Consider the following 22,519-nt stretch of genomic DNA (forward strand, 5'->3'; position numbering starts at 1 on the left):
ACTCTTATTCAGGCAGACCATCCCATTCGTTCAAATGTCATCTCCAGTTCTGAGACAGGCCTTAAGAATGTGCAAAATTTGACTAACTCAGGCCTGCCAAGCAAATACTTTCTTGCACACTATAAATTCATGTTTATTCTATAAGACTACAGGTGAGCATAATCTCTTCAGCAAAAAGCTACCTTCTAAGAGTTAGTTACAGCTGGGTGTGGTGGTTTAGGCCCACAATCCCACCTATTTAGGTGGCTGAGACAGTAGGATTCCAAGTTCCAGGCCACCAGGGTTATTTAGTAAGACCCTGTCTCAAAATAAAAAGGGCTAGGGATATAGTTCAGTGGTAGAATGCCCCTGGGTTCAATCTCCAGTAAAACCTCCCACCCCCCACCCACAAATAAAAATAGTTGCTCCCATATCTTTGCCCCTGCAGTTAATTATATTTATTTCCTTTATAATCATTCTATTTATTTTTATTAAAAATTTTTTATAGTTGTAGATGGACACAGTATCTGTAATTAATTAATTAATTTAAAAGTTTTAGTTGTTGATACATTTTTATTTTATTTATGTATTTATATGTGGTGTTGAGACTCGAACCCAGTGCCTCACACATGCTAGGCAAGCACTGTACCACTGAGCCACAATCCCAGCCCTCTTTAGCTCTTTCGTAAAGCCAAGGACTATGTCATTTTCATTCTTATCTTCAATTTTATTGATACATAGTAGATTGTTGTATTGACTTTGGTGTTTTTTTAAAGTTCTTTAAACTTTAAAAAATGTTATGTTACCTCAGCAGTTTTGGTAGTATAAATGATCTTCCCACAGTAGCATAAACTAAAGTATCTCTAATCCACGTCATAATTTGAGGTTATAAGATTGTATTTTAGTTTTCTGTAGCTGCTATAAACAAAATAACCATAAACTCGATGTCTTAGAACAACACATATCTTACTTATAGTTCTGGAGGCTGAAAGTTTGAAATCAGTTTTAGGTTTGCCTAAAGCCAAAGTTTTGGAAGGATTGATTCCTTCCACAGTTTCTGGTAGGAGAAAATCTATTTCTTTGTCTGTTCCAGCTTCTAGTGGTCCATCTTTCCTTCATCTTCAAAGTACAACACTTTAATCTCTGTATCCATTACCAATTGCCTTCTGTTTATCTGTATTCTAATCTGCATGTACCTTCCTCTTATAGAATCAATTCATTACATTTAGGGCCTTTTGGGCATTCCAGAAATATTTCTAATCTCAAGGACCTTAATCTAGTCTCATCTGCAAAGTTCCTTTTGCCAGGTAAAGTAACATTTATAGGTTTCAAAGATACGGATTTTTTTTGGGCCATTCTGCCAACTGCATCTTACAATAATAAAAACAAAACAAAACAAAACACTGTTTTGAGGGCATATTAACACTTGTTTTCTCTTTCCTCTAGGGTATCCCCTGCACCTGAAATAACTCTGGGTTATATTACATAGTTCTCTTGTTACTCATTACTTTGATCTTGTGTGTGATAAATGAATGGTTTTGATCATTCACAATTTCCTTTGATTTCTTTTGAAGAATATTATTTAATGTTGCCATTTTGTGTTGTAGTTGGTGTAATACGGTGCCCAGTATGCCGCCAAGAATGCAGACAGATAGACCTTGTGGATAACTATTTTGTGAAGGACACATCAGAAGCTCCTAGCAGTTCTGATGAGAAATCAGAACAGGTATGCTTCTCAAGTTTTCTTTATAGTAATGTCTTGATATGAAAATGTAAATTATAAGAAAAATGTGTTTGGATAGTTAAGTAGTTTAGGATAGTACTACTATAGATAGGTCTGTTTCAAATTGAAAATAAAGGATGGCTCTCTACTCTCAAACATTAAATAAAACTGAAGTGATTACATTAAAAGTCAAGTTTTGCATAGACTTTGTGTTCTAAGCCTTAGATTTTTTTATTACTTAAATGTTTGATATATAAGGAAAAGGATTTTGTTGAAGATAAATAGATAACAGAATAATTTTATTCTTTGCATAGTGAATTAACCAGTGTATTTGAGACCCAGTTAGAAAGTTTTCCTTATTTTATTTTGTAGATCTCTATTTGGTAAATTTAATATAGGTCAATATTCTTTCAGGTATGTACTAGTTGTGAAGACAATGCAAGTGCCGTTGGCTTTTGTGTAGAATGTGGAGAGTGGCTGTGTAAGACATGTATTGAAGCACATCAAAGAGTAAAATTCACTAAAGATCACTTGATCAGGAAAAAAGAAGATGTTTCAGGTAAGATACATGTGTTTTTAACCTTTTTCTTTTGATCCTATACAATTTTTCTACTTTTTTATAAGTTTTGGATACTAGCATCAATAAGAATTTAGAAAATTAGTCAAAATTTTTATTATGTTTAGTTAAAAAACTATTTTTTTTTTTTTTAAAATTTTGCTACAGAGTCTGTTGGAGCATCTGGTCAGCGCCCTGTTTTCTGTCCTGTACATAAGCAAGAACAGTTGAAACTCTTCTGTGAAACATGCGATAGATTGACATGTAGAGACTGTCAACTTTTGGAACACAAAGAACATAGGTACAGAAGTCATACTCAATTATTGAGTGCTTAAAAATTATTCTTCTTAAAGCAAATATTGACCCCCAATTTTGTCCCTTAGCATTTTAAATCTAACTTTTGTGTGTTTTATTTCTTAAAGTAGTGTGTGTTGATTGATGAATTATTTGTTTTCATGTTCATGTCTATTTGACTGTCTTATGAATATTTGTCAAAATGTATCATTATAATAGGGTTGGGTTTGCAAGAATGGAATTATATTATTTATTTGTCGTTCCTGTGGTTCAAGTAAGCTATTTCCAACTGTAATGTACTTAGATTATGGATTATAATCTGTAAAGCAATGTCCTCATGAATGGTTAACTGACATTCTCATAAATACAGCTAATTGATATCTAACATCAAAGCATAAATATAGATTTCAAATTAGATGTGTTATTTGCAGGAAACGTAGGGATTTATAAACAGCTAAATAAATATAAGCACTAAGCTTAGTTATTCTTTTAATACACAACTTTGTATTTTAACCATATTTTGTCTTGAGAATTAGTAATATTTATTCACTCTTCATAAGTCCCTTTCATCTGAACTGTTTGAAACTGTACTTGAAAGTCTTAAGTCAGGTATATAAGAAAATTCTTATAAATTTTCACACCTTCCATAGCACCTGTGTATTAGAAGTAAAAAAGATTATTTAGTCTATCCATAGTCTAGAATTTTTGAACATGTTTTTATTATGTTTAGTTTAAAAACTATTTTAAAAAACGATTGGATGGAAATAAGTTTTATGAATCTATTGTCAAGAAAGGTCAGGAGAAATTAGTTTAACCATACTTAGGTTGTGTGTGTGTGTGTGTGTGTGTGTGTGTGTATGTATATGTCCCAGGCCTCACTGTGTTGCTTGTGTAGGCTGGCCTTGAATTTGCAATTCTCCTGCAGCAGCCTCTTGAGTAGCTGGGATTGTAGGTGTGTGCAACTGTATGATTTCTTTAATGAATTCATTCATGTTAATTGGATCTGATAGTCCTAATTGCTAATAATTATTGCATCTTTACTTTGTGTCAGGCACCTCCCCCCCAATCTTTTTTATTTTTTTAATTTTGAAACAGGGTCACACTAAGATGTTGAGGCTGGCCTTAAACTTGAGATCCTCCTGCCTCAGCCTCTTGAGTCACTGAGATTGTTATAGACATTCAACACCACGCCCAGTTTGTGCCAGACACTTTTCTGAATGTTGAATGCTCCTTTAATTCATAGCAGCTATTCATGAGTTATAAGTACTGGCATTATGACTGTTTTAAAGGGAGACCATCTCCCCACAGAAAGCTTTAGTGGTCTGTATAGGGTCCCATAGTAAGTGCTAGAATCAGGATTTAAGCACTCACATTCAGGTTTCAAATCTCTTCTTAATCTCTGTGCTCATTTCCCCCCATGTGGTATATAAAGTACAGTAGATAGAATATCTCAAATTTGATTGTAAAAGGAAATGCTTTTTGTTCTTTTTTTAATGGCAACTTTCACTACTCTAAAAGAACACTTTCTAATCCTATATTAGCCTTAGTTTGTTCTGTTCAGAAATGTCTTATTTTACCTGGAATGTGGCTAATATTTTACTTGAAGTGACTAATCTTATGGGTGCCTTCACCTTTAGGGACAAATCCTATCTATCTATCTGTCTATTTATTTAGTTGTAGTTGCACACAATACCCTTGTTTATGTGTGGTGCTGAGGATTGAACCCAGGCCCTTGCACCTGCTAGACAATTGCTCTACCACTGAGCCATAATCACATCCCCTAGGGACAAATCTTATCATTGATTATTTTGAAATGGTCTCATTAAGACATTAGATTACCTTTCTAAGAGATGTAGTGAGGTATTTTTTTGAGCACTTACGTTCCTTTTTTTTTTTTTTTTTTAAATTCTGGTTTGTTATATGACAACAGAATGCATTACAATTCATATTACACTTATAGAGCACAATTTTTCATATCTCTTTGTATAGAAAGTATATTCACACCATTCGTGTCTTCATACATGTACTTTGGATATGATATCCATCTCATTCCACTATCATTTCTAACCCCATGCCTCCTCCCTTCCCCTCCCACCTCTCTGCCCTATCTAGAGTTTATCTATTCCTCCCATGCTCCCCCTCCCTACCTCACTTTGAAACAGTTTGAGGCTGGTTGTTTTCAAGAATCATAATAACCATTATTTATTAGGTGGTTAGTATATGCCCAATATTGTTAAAACACCATGAACTAGATTTTTTTTACAGTCATATTTATTGAGATTATAATTTATATGCGGGGCAGTTTACTCCATTTAGTTTTATAGTTATATGAATTTTGATAACCCAAGTATAAAAAAGACGGCATATATGGATATATAGTACTGTTGTCAAGATACAGAATATGTTACTTTGTTCTTTACTTATTTTTTGAAATAGAAATTAATTTTAATATATTTCCATTTAACCCAATGGATTGCCAACATAATTTGTAAAAAAATAAAATAATTGTTAGTAAGATTTTATGTTAATTTTCTTTGTACTAGTAATTCTTTGGAATCTAATATCTATTTAACACATAGCACACTATACATATACATATTTTAAATATTCAGTGGCCTCATGTAACCAGTGGCTGCCATATTGGCTCTTTTCTCCATCTTTCACCTTTTGGTGAGACATATGCTGTAGGCTGCCTGATAAGTCCCCTTGTTATGTGGTTTCTTGTTGAGTTCCATCAGAAAGGGACACCAAAGAGATGAACTTAGAATATTCAAGAGTAGAGCGAGGTGTTTTAATACTGTGAGTTGGTTTCTACATGCTTTTGGTGGGAATAACTTCAGTTAGGTCACCTTCTCCTACAAATTTTTTATAATGACTCTCTCTTATTTCACCTCTTACCTCTCCAAGTTTACAGGAGGAAAGGTGCTTCACAAAATTTGTTAGATACCCTCAACCTTGCCCTTACCTTTATAATTACCTTATTAAACAATTTTTACTCTGATTTTTTTCATTCTTGAATCTTGAATAATGGATTTTAAATTATAAGAGAGTAAAATATACCTCATCTCCTATCATAGGCAATGTAGATACACATACCAGATTAATTATATATTAAAATATAACATAAAATCCTAAAACTTTTAAAGAACATATATGTATAACTCTGTGAAGAGAAATGGAAAACAAAAAATATGAAATAAACAAAAATCTGAAAAATTAGATGATGTTGTTAAATTTTTTTTGTGTAAAATTTATTAAGTTGAAAGAGACATGAATTGTATTACAGGTTATTTTTGTTTGTTTTTGATATTTAGCTTGACCTTTTCTCTTTTGGTTGGCTTTTCCTTTATTGTAGTTATTCCCATTGCAGATTTTCATTGTTGTTTTTTATTTCCTTCTCTTGGGATATTTTGCCAAGAATGTTCTGTAAAGCAGGCTTTCTTGTTGTAAATTCTTTTAGCTTTTGTTTATCATGGAAGGTTTTTATCTTATTGTCAAAAGTGTGAAGCTTAATTTTGCTGGATATAAGATTCTTGGTTGGCATCATTATCTTTTAGAGCTTGGTATATGTTGTTCCAGGATCTCTTAGCTTTGAGAGTCTGGGTTGAAAAATCTGCTGAGATCCGAATTGGTCTTTTCTTATTCTGGATGCAAGGCATTTCATTTTAATGTGTCTTGGTGTAGATCTGTTGTAATTTTGTACATTTGGTGTTCTTTAGGCCTCTTGTATTTAATTTTCCAGTTCATCCTTCATGCTTAGGAAATTTTCTGCTATTATATCTTTGAAGAGATTGTGCATTCCTTTGGTTTAAATCTCAGAACCTTCCTCTATCCCAGTAAATCTTAAGTTTGGTCTTTTGATGGTATCCCATAATTCTTGGATATTCTATTCATGGTTTCTTACTATCTTCACTGTGAGGTCAACTTTATTTTCAAGATTGTATATTTTGTCTTCATTGTCTGAGGTCCTGACTTCCAAGTGATCTAGTCTGTTGGTGATGCTAAGTATTGAGTTTTTTAATTGGCTTATTGTTTCTTTCATTTCAAGTATTACTATTTTTTTCCCCCAGTATCTTTATCTCTTTCTTGAAGTAATCTCTTGCAATTTGTATTTGCTCTCTCATCTCTTTGTTGGAGTGATCAATTTTTGCCTGTATCTACTCACTTAGGTCATTTTTTTAATTCCCAAATCATTTTAGTTATGAATATCCTGAACTCCTCTCCTCTGACATTTCACTATCTGTGGATTCTATTGTTGTAGTATATTGGTTTGTTTGAGGCACTTTCCTCCCTTGTTTTTTCATGATGTCTATGAGTCTTCCTCTCTTTCAGTGTAGATCTGAGATATTTTAGCTTCTGTCCTATTGTCTTTTAGTGTCCCTATAGGTTACCAATACCTCACTTTTAATGGGTAGATCAATATTATAGCACTCAATGTACCCAACATGTAGGCATATATCAGTTAGCTTCTATTTTTACATATACAGTTTTTTGTTGCTAATCAGAAATGATGAGCTTGGATATCTTCTACTTTATAGTCAATAGTTTTGTATAATGGTTTACAGTTTCTAATCGTAGAAGGGGGATTTGGGGGACTGGCTGAGATGTTTATGAAGTAGAATGTGAGAATATGGAGGTATTAGATTATATGACAAGTGAGAGGGATAATCATAAGAAGTTGGCTGTTAGTAGGAGAAACAAGAGATAGGCAACCCCATGCAAGACTCCCTGTTACCTCAGCAACAGGATAACTGTTAGCTCCCCTAGTAGTGATACCTTTGGTGCAGCCAGCACACAGGGACCTTGATGATGTCTTATCAGGTACTTATTGTTGTCCCTTGATAAAAGCGGTGATACCCAGTTTTGTGGTGGTGGCAGCCTCAAGCTTATATGTACCTCTCCTTTGGGTCTTTGGGCTACTGTGTGGCAGGCGGGCCTCTTCTCCGGTTTTCTTATATAATGTTCTAAATTGATGGTGACAGGCAAGAAGAAAAGGAAGATGTTATACTTTTTCCCATGAAAAATAGCTTTGTTGGGCATGGCCTAAACCCAAGGGGAATAAAAAAGGAAAAGAAAGAGGAGCTTCAACTACCTCCACCTCAAAGTTTACTCTGATCCTTCCCTTTCCTTCACTATATTTCTTAATTTGAACTTAGATATGAGTAGTAATCTATTGATGTGTCTACCTGAATATAGGAAAAAGTAACCTTTTTCTCCTTTTATGCTTAATACAGGACCCCAACCATTTGTGTGGATTTTTTTTCTTTCACATTGACCAGTTCTCTGACACCAGCTGGAATTAGGAGTCTGTCTGGAATTAAGAATCAGATCCCATTGGTTAAGGGTCTAGTCCCACAGACTACCCACTTCAGATGCCATTTGTAAACTGATGACTTGGGTTTGCTAGATCATTTGCTAGAGTGACTTGCAGAACCCAGGGACATCCTTAACCTACTTCTGCTGATTTATTATAAAGGATATTTTAAATAATACACATGAACACCCCAATAATGAGTTACATAGGGAAGAGCTTCCAGTCTCTTTCTGTTCTAGGCTTGTTACTGTGTACACATTCAGCAACCTGGAAGTTTTCAAAGTCCTGTCTTTTAAGTTTTTAGGTAGCTTCACTGTGTTATGGACAAAGACATCGACCATTTGTAATCAACTCAACCTTCAGACCCTCTTTTCTTCCTTTAAGCTTAGAGGGTAAGACGGAGGTCTAACCCTCTAATCATGTGGCTGGTTTCTTATTGGTTTCCTTGGCTATCCTGGACCCCAAGCAATCAGTCATTAAAAAAATCAGCATATTAAAAACTCTTACCACTTCAGAGATTCCAGGGTTTGTGGAAACTGCAGAAAGTGAAGACAACAATTATTTATAAACTGGTGACTTGGGTTTGCTAGATCATTTCCTAGTTATGTTCCAAACATAGTCAAGGAGGTACTGCATTTTTTTTTTAAGAGAGAGAGAGAGAGAGAAAGAGAATATGAATTCTTTAATATTTATTTTTCTGTTTTCGGCGGACACAACATCTTTGTTTGTATGTGGTGCTGAGGATCGAACCCGGGTCGCATGCGAGCGCGCTACCGCTTGAGCCACATCCCTAGCCCCTATAATTTTTTTATATTGTGTGTGTGTGTATACATATGTATATATATGTTTGTATATACATACACAGAGATACATCTTGGTTCCTTAAGATTATCTTTGCCATATAAGTTTTTGCAAGTATGCTCTCTGATGTTCACAGTGAAGAAATTGTCTCTAATGACACAGTTCTCAGAACCTGTCCCATTATTAAGGGTTGTATTACTATGTGTTGTATCATAAAATTATACTTTTCTTTTTGTGTGTATTTCTATCATATTTTTCTTGGATATATTATTGGCAGAACTCATGTCATTTGACTTAAATAGCTCAGGTTCTTATTACTATCAACAGATTTATAACTGATCTCTCTGGTTTGAGGCATTTTGTCAGTATTGCTCTCAGGATTATTGTGCTGAAGTATAGTGTCCCCAAAAAGCAGCAACAACAAAACACTGCAGCATTCCCCTCACAGTCGTAGTTCCAAGTTTTCAGCATAGCATACATTATTAATTTAACTAGCATCTTTCTCCTTTAAGTATTTTTTTTAATATGGGGCTTTGCTGTGTTGCCTAGGCTGACCTTAGCCTCACCCCTCCCTGCTACCAGCATCTTTATCATCTGTTTGCAAATACCTTCTCTACTACCACCATCATTCTATTTCCTCCTCTTCTTCTTCTCCTTTTCCTCCTCCTTCTCTTTACTACTACTTCTCCTTTCTTTATTTTGATTGGTACATTACAATTATATATAATAAGACCATCTTCACTGTTGACATTCACTGAAAACCCACATTTAAGGGGAAATAACATGCCTTTTGAACTGATTAGTTTTTACCTTCTTTAGCAAGAGTGGTGGTTTTTTGATTATTTATTTTTTATGTGGTGTTGAGGATTGAACCCAGTACCTCACATGTGAGAGGCCCTACACCTGAGCCAAAACCCAAGCCCAAGGGTGGAAGCTTTTTAAGGATGCTGTCTATTTACCTTGGAACTGCTGTCCATAAATGATGTAACTGTTGATTAATAGAGAGCTGTTTATTAGTGTATAGTAGATCCTTAGTTGGTTCCAAAGCTAGCCTTAGGGGGAGGAGGGGAAGAGGATACCTATTTGTAAATGTGAAGAGTACCTATTTGCATTTTCTTGGTTGTGTGTTCCTGTGTAAACTGTTTCCATTTTACAGGGAACTGTTCTGATACTGCCTTCCTTAATAGAGTGTTGTTTTACATCATCGAAGACATGGGTATTTCAGGCTTGAGGATTATTTTATATCCTAAAGTCATCTTTCACCCTCTCCCTGTACTGGAGATTAAACCCAGGGCCTTGAATATGCTCTACCACTGAGCTACATCCCTCAACCTTTTTTAAAAATTTGAGACAGGGACTTAGTTGCCCAGGATAGCCTTTAACTTGCAATCTAGTCTGAGACTGCCAAGTAGCTGGGATTATAGGTGTCTACCACAGCCCAGTCATACGTTCTCAACAAATGCCCAAAAGCAGGTAATATTTTCTCAGATGATGTATATTGTATCATAATATCCAGAAATTTTCTGTTCTAGAATTCTCATGGTTGCCTGTAGATGGCACTTACAGTCTTTTGTTAAGCTCTAGTTGGCATAAGTATATTTTGCTGTCACTTCTAAAATCATATTTGAATGTGGATCATAGTGGCCCAAAAGTATTGAGAGAAGAGACTGCTTTCTATAATTTGGATATGACCTGTTCAGGCCTCATTCAAATATGGATGTTTTATTCCCCCTTTTAGTTTTGTTTGGTTTTATACTTTTTATTTTTTGTGTCTTTATTGTGGGAAATTTCAGACATACATAAAAGTATAATAGTAAAAAATCCCTGATTTTCCCAGCACATAACTTCAACCATTTTTTTTCCCTTATGTACCCCACATACGTTCTTCTCTCCCTCTTCCTTTGCCCTGGAAATTATGAAGATTATTCCAGACATGAGGAAGGTCAACATTTAGTTGTGGCCTACAATGTACTTAAAATGTACAGCAGGTTGTGTTTTGTTGTTTTCTAAATAATACTGTATATAGATGGTTCTAAAGATGGTTTGACTTAAAATATCACAAAGGTAATATGTGTTCAGTAGAAATTATACTTGGAATTTTGATCTTTTCCCAGACTAGCAATATGCAGTATGCTAGGCAATGGCAACATGCTGTTCTTTTGGGTATTTAATCACAGTAGATAGTGATATTCCCATATTTGGAGTATATGTCCTTTAAAATTCAAAGATATCAACAAACACTAAGCTTAGTTCTAAGGTAGGTGATAACAGCAGATTTTCTTGATTTGTGGAATGTCATGATCTAGGTTATTTTTAAAAATTACAACCATTTGAATAGTCTGAACCTTTTCTGGATTTTTTAACCAAACCCTGTTGGTCATACAACCATTGCATTTAAGTTTGTGTTACCTTGTTCTTAGGTTTCTGATATTATCATAATGTTATCCATATAACATTGAGACCTGTATTTAGTCTAAATATCTCTTAATTAAGTTATGACAATTAAACTGGTGAATGGAAGTAACCTTGTGGCAATATGACAAGTATAAATTGGATCCCTCCCATGTGAAAGTAGGTAGTGGTTGGCTTTTTTTTTTTTTTTTTTTTGGGTTGCTGGGAATTGAGCTCGGGGGCAGTCAGCCACAGAGCCACATCCCCAGCCCTTTTTTATATTTTATTTAGAGACAGGGTCTCACCAAGTTTCTCAGCACCTCGAATTTTCTGAGGCTGGCTTTGAATTCACAATCCTTCTGCCTTAGCCTCCCAAGTCACTAGGATTACAGGCATTCACCAGTGTACCCAGCTGGCCCTTTTTAGAGATGGAGACAGAAGAATTTTTTTTTTTTTCCATAAGTTCAGCCACTGAGTACCAGTCTTCCTTAGGCAGTTATTTATTTTTATATTAAGACATACATATCAGGGACTGCTGATACAGTGGTGACACTACTTTATTCTAATCTTAATAGTCAACTGTGAGTGAGTCTCAATGAGGTATTCACGATTTTCCACAGGCCATGCAGGGGATGTTGTATAGAGAATTCATTGGTACCACCTTCTATTTTTTATTAAAATGATAATCTCTTTTTGTCTACCATGTATCCTGTGCTATTTCAAATTAACAACCTCTATGTACTTGAGAAGTTCTAGAGGTTCCCATTTAGCATGTCTAATTAGACTGGCTTTTCTGTGAACTCTAAGCCTTCTGTTTTCCAATACTAGGTGGGTGAAGCATACTAGACATAATATCCGTATCAGTGACATATTCACAGAAAGTTTGTTAAAATATTCTAATTTTATTTTATTTTTTGTTATTGGAAATTAAAACCCAAGTACCCTTTACTATGGAGTTTTACTCCAGTATCCTTTTAAATTTTATTTTGAGATGGAGTCTTGCTAAGTTGACCAGGCTGGCCTTGAGCTTGCAGTTTTCCTCCTAACCTTCCTAGTAGCTGGGAAAATATTCTGATTTTAATGTGAACAATCACTTCAATCCCAGCAGCATTACCACCTCCCGGTCTAACCTTAACATTTGTTAGAACTTAACTTCAATAATTATTAGAACAGTAAGATTTTGGACTTAAAGTGCATCGGGTTTCCCTGTCAGGGAGTTAAACAGAAAGAAATTAGAAATGTTATTAATGCATAATATGTAGGTAATAAGATATTCTCAAAAATTTTACCACCATAAAATATACATAATATAACTATTATGAAAAATTTTTAAATTTAGCAAAACTTGGGCTGATGTTTGACTAACTGATAGAGTCAAACGTTGCCTAACATGTGCGAGGCCCTGGGGTTGATTCTCACCACATAAAAATAAAGAAATAAAAAATATATTGTGTCCAACTCCAACTAAAAATTAAATATTTAAAAAAATTTATCAAAACTTAAATAACAACCCATTTTCAGTTAAGAAAAATGTAAACAGAAAGATGTAGTATCAACTTATGACTTCAAGAAATTAACTGTAGTGCATACTGTACTATGGCAATAATTTTGTGGTCACCCCCTGTTAAATTGTGGTATTGGGTATTGGGAGTATCTGTTTAAAATGCCTTGTGATATTAATCTATATGAGCAATTCATCTTGTCAGTATATTTTGTATTACAGTAAAACGTGATCTCTCCATGTTCTGTAGTATATTTTATTGTGTATAATATATATATGATAAAAATATGCACTAACCAATTGTTTATGTTATTGGGAAGGCCTCTGGTCAGCAGCAGACTATTAGTAGTTAAGTTTGGGGGGAGTCACATGTTATACATAGATTTTACACCATCGGATTATTGCTTTGGTTCCCCAATTAGGGGTTGAGTTAGAAGACTTTGCCTCTTCTAGGCATTTCAGTTTTTTAAAAAATTCCTTAAAATTTTAAAATTTCTTCAAACTGGGTAAAGCTAACTTAAGGCTCTTTAAATATTAGGGACTAGATGGGGTTCCTGTTGGTCCACCGGGTTAATGGTGCATTAAGACCTTCCTTTCAAACCCATTAATGTCTGCTTTATTCATCATATTTTTACATAACCAAATGTGAGGTAAATCTATTGATCCCTTCCCTTTATCTTTTCCTGCTTTCTTAGGAGTCATTGATTTTCCGTAGATCTCTAAGACCCACAAAGAGAAGCTGAGATACTAAAATCTTATAAGACTTCTTAGATTTTGCACAACTATGCTGCATACTCACTAGGCTACTATTCATCCCTCCCCCTCCCCCTTTGGTACCAGGAATTGAACCCAGGGGCACTTAACTACTGAACCACATTCCAAGCCCCTTTTTATTTTTTATTTTAGACAGAATCTCACTAAGTTGCTTAGGGACTTGATGAGTTTCTGAGGCTGGCTTTGAAATTGTAGCCCTTTTGCCTCAGCCTCCCAAGTTGTTGGTATTACAGTGCTCCCAGCTCCTAGATGACTATTCTTAACAATAGTGACAGTCTAGCATGGCTGTGTGAGAAGTGTTTCAGCTGCTTATTTTGGGGAGTTCCATTGAGCATTTATAGGAGGACATTTTCCCTTCTGAGGGCAGAAATAGTGGCTTTTATTGAGTCCAGCAAACTACCTGTCTTCTAAGAAATAACCTACTGTATATCTGGATCATATATAACAATTAATGGGTGTTTAGTAGTGAGCTGTGTGACCTAAATCAACTCAAATATGCTATTACATTTCACAGCATTCAAAACCAAAGATACTGCCTCTGTATTAATCACTCTCATAATCCAGTTTGGTAAAGGTTTTTCTTTAGGAAGCTGATGCTGTTGATCTACAAAATGTGACAGTTTCTCTTATTATAACTCTTTGGTTTAGTAGCTTTCTGATTTTGTCTTTTTCTTGTTTGGACTACCTTGTTACCAGGTACAATGCCCCAGGATAAATTTTCCTTTAGAAGTGACACTGAGACTGGTTGAGATATCTTAGACTGGCTGATATATTTATTTGGTGAGTCAGCTCCTTAGGTATAGGGTTTTTAATTCATTGTCAACTTTTACTTCTAGTAACTGCAGCTGCAGTTCCAGCAGCATAGGAATCTAAGGTTTATTAATTTCTGGCCTCTTATCCTAACTCTTCCCAAACAATGTGTTTCAATGAGTCAGAGTTGCTCAAAGTTGAGTTGAAATCCTCAGCAACTTAGTAAGACCCTGTCTGAAAATAAAAAGGGCTGGGGATATGCCTTAGTGGTTCAATCCCCAGGAACTAACAAAATAAGAAAGAAAAAAAGAAGCAATCATGGGGCAGAGTCTAGTAGAGTTACAAATGTGGAGCTTCCAGTTTTTTTCTCTTAGTGTAGTCATAGTTATTGTTAACTCCCCCTGCCAATGATGTGTGACGGTGTGCAAGAATATTGCCAATCAAGGAACCTCATTTGAGTCTTGGTGTCCAGAATTTTTGTCAAGGTTCATCATAAGGACATGGTTCACTGTCCACATGGCAAACTTTGCAGGACAGCCCATCTTGAGGTTGATCTGGTACTTATATTCATATTATTGACATTTAGTTATCCAGCTTGGTTCAAGATCCCCAGGTAACAAAGATACTTGATGGGACATTTCAGCTTAGAGATTACCTTCCAGGAACTGAAGACAAAAGGCAAACCTCTCTTTGGGCAAGGTTAAATCTTTCACAAAATAGTTTGCTATCTTCCACTTGTACTCAAGTAAAACAGTGCTGTTCCAAACTTCTCTGCCTTTGCACATGTAATTTCTTAGACTTATAGATTCACCCTCCTTGTCTGTTAGTAGAGTTGATATGACCTTAAAACTAGTTCACTTCTATGTGTTATCTTAACTAACATGTTCTGTTTCATTTTTTTTTCCTTTGTCCCTCTTTCTCTATCTGGACTTCATCCTTTGTAGGGCCTGTTGGATTTTAAATTTCTTATCAGTGAAGTCAGGTCCTCTCAATGCCCCCCCAACTTGCCTTCCCCTCCACCCCAGGTATATCCAAGGGCACTCTACTGCTGAGCTACATCCCCAGCCCTTTTTTATTTTTATGTTGAAACAGGGGTTTGCCTGAATTGCTGAGGCTGACCATGAACTTGTGGTTCTCCTGTATTAGCCTCTCAAGTAAGGTGGGTTTGTAGACATGCTTCCCATTTCTTTTTGAATGAAAACATTAAGTTTTTTTTTTTTTTTTTTAAGACCTGTGGCTCTGTCTTTTATGAAATTAGCTGAGTTTTTCCCCTTATTCTTTATTAGATTAGTTTGCGGCTTTTATAGGCCATTTAGTGACTTACCTATTATTTTGTAATTCTCACAGTTCTCTTTTATCCTTATTCATTTTCCCCTTAGTTTGATTTTATATTACTCTTTTAGATCTTTATGTTGAATTCCTGCTTTATCAGAAAGATATGAATTTTGTCCTCTGAGTACAAATTGAACTTCTTTCAAACATCATTGACTTCTATAGTCAGTAATTTAGTTTTGATTATGTTTTCCTCCCCCTTTTCAGCTTGTTGAAAAATTGATACATAATATAGTGATAAAGATAGTGAACTTTTTAAAAAAATATTTATTTAGTTGTAGATGGACATTGTTTTATTTATTTATTTTTATATGGTGCTGAGGATCGAACCCAGTGCCTCACACATGCTAGGCAGGTGTCCTACCACTGAGCCATAACCCCAGCCCTGGTGAACTGTGTGTCTATGCACATCTTTTTTTTTTTTTTTTTCCCTGATGTTGAGTATTGAACCCAGGGGTATTCTACCCCTGAGCTATACTACCAGCTCTTTATTTTAAAATTTGAGATGGAGTCTTGCTGAGTTGCCTACGCTGTTCTTGAACTTGGGATTTTCCTGTCTCAGTCATCAGAGTAGCTAGAATTACAGCTATGCATCACTGCACTTGGCTACGTGTATTTTTTTTTTAAACAACAGGCAAACTGTTCAACTTTATTAATAATAACAAGGTTAGTAAAACTAAAACTACAATAAGAAAAACATGTAAACTAAACTATTGCATATACACAGTGCCATATTCAGGCAACATGGGAGACAGTTACTTTTAATATACTTAAAATTGGAATTGGTTATATGTATCTTTAAATGGAGAAAATATATTACCAACTTTAAAGTTTGTTGTGAAGATTGAGAATTGTACCTACAAAGTATTTAACATTGTAAGTGCTCCTTAATAATGTAGTTTTGATTGACTGTTACTAACATATTGACCTACAAATTTTCTTTTATCTTTAAAATCACTTTCTTGAGGTTTTTGGGATACTTCATGACCTTGGATATTGTTCTCACAAAGGAAAGCAGCTATGAAACTATATGAAATTTTGTACCATCCAACAATGGGGTTATTCCTCCTCTCTCTCTATAAAAGTTTTATTCACAGTAAAGGATTGAAAGAGGTATAGAGCTTAGCATGGTAGCCCACACCCTTAATTTCAGCTATTTGGGAGACTAAGGCAGGAGGAGTGTAAAGTTCAAGACCACTCACAGCAGACTAGCTAGACCTCAGTAATTTAGCAAGTAACTTAATAAGATGTAACTCAGTGGTAAAGTGCCCCTCAGTTCTGGCTGGGATTGTGGCTCAGTGGCAGAGCGCTTGCCTCGCAAGTATGAGGCACTCTGTTTGACCCTCAGAACCACATAAAAATAAATAAATAAAATAAAGGTATTATGTCCATCTACAACAAAAAATATTTAAAAAAATGCCCCTGGGTTCAATTCCTAATGGGGGACAGAGAGGATGGGAAAGAAACTATAGTGGAAATTTCAGTTAGTTTTCAAAAGCTCAGTGCCCGAATACAGGGGCCACAAGCCCAGCCCTACTACAAGCCTGTGCTTATGTCCTCCCTTGCCTGCCACAGTGTGTGGGGTTCATGGCACCCTCCTTGAGAAAGAGGGGATTTGGTGCCTGTCAGTTGTGTCCTGGATCAGGGATGGCTCCCAAGAGGCCTATAAGCTTTCTGCGGGCATGGTGTTTTCATCATAGCTGTTAATTCTTTTTTCTTTTCTTTTTTTTTGGCACCAGGATTATATCCCTGGTGCTTGACTACTGAGCCACACCCCCTTCCTTTTAAATATTTAGAGTCAGGGTCTCGATGAGTTTCCTAGGGCCTCCAGCCAAGGGCCTCACTGAGTTGCTTAGGGCCTGGGTAAGTTGCTGAGGCTGGCTTTCAACGGTGTTCTCCTGCCTCCGCTTTCCAAGTCACTGGGATTACCGGCATGTGCCACTGGACCAGCTGGTAACATTTTTCTTGTGTGTACCTGGAATGGATAAAAGTGTCAGTTACATCCCCCGTCCCCCTCCCCCCAACCACTGAATTTATATCTGGAATGAAACCCATGAAATTAATCTAGAGTAGGAAATTTCTCAAGACCTGGAATGACTTTGGGCAGCATGAGGAGACCTTGGAAGGCCTGTTTGAGAAGCACAGGGCTACAGAAGAGTTTACCAGCAGAAGGACTTATGGCAAACAATTGATCAGAAACACCATTAGGGAAAATTTTGAATTCTTCAGACAGCTGATTCTTGGTTCAAATTAAGTAAAATCTACACTGAGGAGGAAACAAAGTTTCAAATATGAAAAGCAGGGCTGGGGATGTGGCTCAAGCGGTAGCGCGCTCGCCTGGTGTGCGCGTTGCCCAGGTTTGATCCTCAGCACCACATACAAAGATGTTGTGTCCTCTGATAACTTAAAAAAGAAAAGCATGTTATTTAGCATTCTAATGTAAATTTGGGAAACAAATGAAATAGTAGACCTTATTTATTTTTAACTATGGTAAAATATTTTTCAAAGTTTCAGACCCGAGGCTGGGGATGTGGCTCAAGCCGTAGCGTGCTTGCCTGGCATGCGTGCGGCCCGGGTTCGAGCCTCAGCACCACATACAAACAAAGATGTTGTGTCCGCCAAAAACTAAAAAATAAATATTAAAAAAATTCAAAAAAAAATGTTTCAGACCCGTCTCTAAGAATTTACATGATTCTGAAACTTGATATATTCCAAATATGAAACATTTCATTGAAAAAAGGATACTTAAGAAGTGTACCCAAGGAAGAAGATCTCAGAATGGAAAGGTGTTTCTAACAAATTATTTACGGATGATCTTGGCAGCATAACAGACATTAGGCTTGGTCTTTCAGACTGCTACATTGAATCAGTGTTGGATTTCATTCATATGTGCCACAGAACTGACCTGCTTTCCTTCACTTAAAGATTCTACACAACTGTTCCCAAGTTCCAGCTCTCCAGATGTTTTAATGTCAGCGCCCTTGAGATTTGGCATTTATACAGGTAGATGAACTTTTGCCCAGTGAGTGCTGCTAATACAGACCAACACAAGCATTGTTTTCTTTTCTGGCGATGAAGTAAAATCAAGTTATTTAAGGAGAAGCCACACTGCATTTCTGCTGTATAAGATTACTTTGTCATTGCCTTTTAGTCTTTTTCATATTCTTCTCAATTATCGTGTTGTATTGATTTAGCCTCCTGGTTCTGTTCTTGTTAACACACATCTCTCAGTGCCTTCCCTCTTCATTTTGTCTTTTTCCCTCTGTTCAGTTAGGGAAAATATGCAGGTATTCCTGTTATTCCTGATGGGATCAGTTATATCTGTCAAGGGAGAGAAAAGACGGGGTGTTCCAAAAACTGATTTCCCGTGTCTTGTAATAGCAATAGCGAGACAAGACTTTGGCATTGGGAGCTTTCTAGTACAGGAGACTAGCCCTTCAGTCATGAGCCCTTATGCCTTTCAATCCATTACTTTGTATTACTTTCTAATACAAATGCCTAAACCTTCTGTTTCCTTTTTGTGTTTTAAAATGTTTTTCCAAATTGAATAATACTTTCCCTTTTCTTTTCATCTGTTGGTTGTTACAAATCAACTTCAGTATGAATAAGTAAGGGAAACATTGAGTTTGGAGTTAAAAATAAACTTTCTAGGATTGAAGCTGAATGATTTCTTAAAATTGTAATGGATAAATTTGGAATCAGGAAGTCAACATTTTTTGACATTAAAAAGAATTAAGAAATTTATTTTAGACTTCGTACTTAAGTAAGACATGCCATTAGTAGGGGCTGAGAAGAAAAGAAGACAACAGGAGCAAAATACAGTGATATAGATGATGCCATCTACACGTGGTACCAATAGAAACACTTAGCTGGACCTGTGAAGCTTTAGGCTGCTGCACAGAGATTTATACAATGTTTTGGGTGAACAGCCTTGAAAGGTCTGTTTGCTTGGCTTTTTAGATTTCCAAATGGGCATACAATCAGGAACCAAAAAGTATGTATGGAACAAGTCCTAAGTTCAGCTTCAGAAAATGTTGTGCCATTTAGATAAAAATTGTCTATGATAATGGGGATGAGACTGACCTCTTCTGAAAGTCAATGCCAGAAGGCATTCAGGAAAGTAGAAAAATCTCCCTGCCAGGAAGGAAAATAAAGAGTGGCTGTCTGCCCTTTTATGTGCAAATATAGAGGGAATTCATAAAAATCACTTCTTATTGGCAAATCCAAACTGTCTCCAATGTGATAGAGGTCATGGGTATATTACTTGTGATGTATAAACCCAGTAAAGATGCTTGGTTCATCAGAGAATTATTTTCAGAATGATTCTTTCAAAACTTTGTTCTTGAAGTCCAGCATTTTCAACCTAATATTCTAAGACTTTATGAAGAGGATGTCACAGCATTTTACTTTTGGACAATTCCCCAGCTCACCCTTCTACTAAGTACTAACCAGTGAGGGCAGTTGAATAAAATACATGTAATTCTCCATAAGGCTTCAACTTGGATTCAAAGAATCAGGGTTTGCTCTTCAGTTGCAAATGATTATGAACAGATAAAGGTGAAAAAAGAATTTCCAAGATTAAAGTTTACAATATAAAAAGAGCAGTTTTTAAATGGGCAAATGTTGGGATGAAGTAAAAACAAATAGCCATACCAAATGCATGGGAAAAAAGGAACCTGACTGTGATTTTGAATACTTAGGAGATAGGGATTACAGAGAGATTCCTTTTTTTTTTTTTTTTAATTTATTTTTTAGTTTTAGGTGGATATCTTTATTTTACATTTATGTGGTGCTGAGAATCAAACCCAGTGCCTTGTACGTGCAAGGCAAGCACTCTTCCTCTGAGCCACACTCCCAGCCCGAGAATTGGTGTTTTGAGACCTAGGCATCATGAGATTAAGGATACCTTCAATATATCTTCAAATTGTGGTTGAAGTAATTATGTTTTAAAGATTTTTGCATTTATATCATCATATATGATATAGGCTTTGAATTGCCATTGTTTTTATCAACTGATATTGTTTTGCATTTTAGTGCCCACTTATGTTGGTTATAAACTATGCAGGTTGAAAATAATTTTATATTTCTTTAAAGTGTATATAGAAGCTAGGAAAAATAGATGTGGAAGATCTGATAATTGATCTGGTAGAGTTGAATGAACTCAGGGTATGCTAAGGAAATATAAAAGAAGCCAATAAGTTTATTTTTCAGAAACGCACAGTATCTCAGGATCTTGAGATGATAAATAGCGTAAAAGTTGAGCTCTTTCTCTAGAGAGAAATAAAATCAGAGACACTTTGGATTTGGGAATATGAAGGATTGGGATAAGATACTAGGCTAAAATAGAAAAGATTATAAATTTGGTGACTAAACTGTAGGAGCACCCTCTACCCACTTGTTTCTGAATTTCCAGTAGTGAGACTTTCCCATTTTATAATCCCTTCCTATATCCCTCTTAGGCACTAAACTTTTCATCATGTGGAGAAAGTCAATGATAAAAAGAGGTTGCTAAAATTTGGCACTTGAGGTTCATTTCTAGTTTAAAAGTTGGGTCTTTTCCAGATTTCCTACTCCAGTCCATAAATCTTGTTCTCTCACAGGAATCCAAGAGTGTTTTAAGTATATTAAGTATGAATGGATGTTTGAGGATTATGACATTGGAGGGGAGCTACTGTGGCTTATGTTGTGGGATATGTTAAAAATTTCCAGTCTCTGCTGGGCGTGGTGGCTATAATCCCAGTGGCTCAAAAGGCTGAGGCAGGAAGTTCATAGCCAGCCTCAGCAATTTAGCGAGGCATTAAGCAACTCAGTGAGACCCTGCCTCTGAATAAAATACAAAATAGGGCTGGGATGTGGCTCTGTGGTTGAGTGTCCCTGAGTTCAATCCCCACTATCCACCCCCAACCCTGTCCTACCCTGCCAAATTTCAGTTTCTATCTTTTGTAAATCTATTCTTGAAACATTTGTGGTATCAGGATAACTGTAAATTCATAGTTTAGGCTCACTTAAATACAGGCAGAATTCTGCTTAGTGAGAGATTTTGCAGATGTTTTGTTCTTGATAAAAAGGAATAAATGTTGGTGTCACCCTTTTTTCTGGCTTCTTGAATTTGGATGTGATGTTGGGAAATATGATACTATTATCTGCTGGTGAGGGAAAGTGAAAATACTCTCAAGGGTTCTAGATTTGATGTTGAACTGTTTAACTAACACATCAACTACCTATTTCCTGTCTTTTTTTTTTTGGAGGGGGAGTACTGGGGATTGAACTCAGAGCACTTGACCACTGAACCATATATCCCCAGCCCTATTTTGAATTTTATTTAGAGACAGGGTTTCACTGAATTGCCTAACACCTAGCTTTTGCTGAGACTTGGTTTGAACTTGCGATCCTTCCTCAGCCTCCTGAGTCGCTGGGATTATGGGCATGCACCACTGTGCTTGGCTAGTGTCTTGTTATATGAGCCACTGTTAGTCACTACAGTTGGATGCACATGAAAAATGACCAAGATGCACTAGAGAAAAAAGAAGAAGCATGAAATAGCATGATGTAGGAACCAAAGGAGATGTCAAATTACTAGAAATTACAACATCCTCAAAGATTTAAGAAGCTGTTGGTCACAGCTTCTTTGTATAAGGACAGGATCTCTGTAAAAGTCATAATCAAAGTAGAAAGCACTCCTAGAAGTATAATGGTTAAAATGAAAAATTAATAGGTTTGGTCAATAAACTCTAGGTAGTCCCCTAGAAACCAGAACAAAGAAGGGAAAATAAAAATGTTTAGATTATGAGTTCTGACAGACATACAATATGAAAAAACAAAATTTTGGAAAATTATCAGATAACTAAGGCAAGAAATTCTTTGAAGAACCCAAAGTCATCAAAATGAAATGTCTTTAGTTTCTAGAATGATTGTAAACAAACAAAAAGACCTATATTGAATTGTATACTATCAAAAAATTACAGTATACAATGGATTAAAATTAAGATCATAAGTTTCCAAAGAATATTAAAATGTTGCCAGCCAATGAGATAGGAATCATAAATGGGACCATAAAAAAATTAGCAGGGGTAGGGATGTGGCTCAAGCGGTAGCGCGTTGGCC

At 35.8% G+C, this 22,519-nt stretch overlaps 1 protein-coding gene across 2 annotated transcripts in view; it reads left to right on the forward strand.

Moving 5' to 3' along the window:
- Window positions 1–22,519, forward strand: part of Trim33 (tripartite motif containing 33) — a 116,248-nt gene that overhangs the window by 38,817 nt on the left and 54,912 nt on the right. For both annotated transcript variants that reach the window (XM_076862901.1, XM_076862902.1), the window contains exons 2-4: window positions 1,587–1,705; window positions 2,117–2,261; window positions 2,427–2,559. In XM_076862901.1, coding sequence (XP_076719016.1) covers window positions 1,587–1,705; window positions 2,117–2,261; window positions 2,427–2,559 — 397 coding nt within the window. The remainder of the gene's footprint in view (window positions 1–1,586; window positions 1,706–2,116; window positions 2,262–2,426; window positions 2,560–22,519) is intronic.

This window comes from Callospermophilus lateralis, chromosome 7, assembly GCF_048772815.1.
Source record: "Callospermophilus lateralis isolate mCalLat2 chromosome 7, mCalLat2.hap1, whole genome shotgun sequence".
NCBI classification, from domain to species: Eukaryota; Metazoa; Chordata; class Mammalia; order Rodentia; family Sciuridae; genus Callospermophilus; species Callospermophilus lateralis.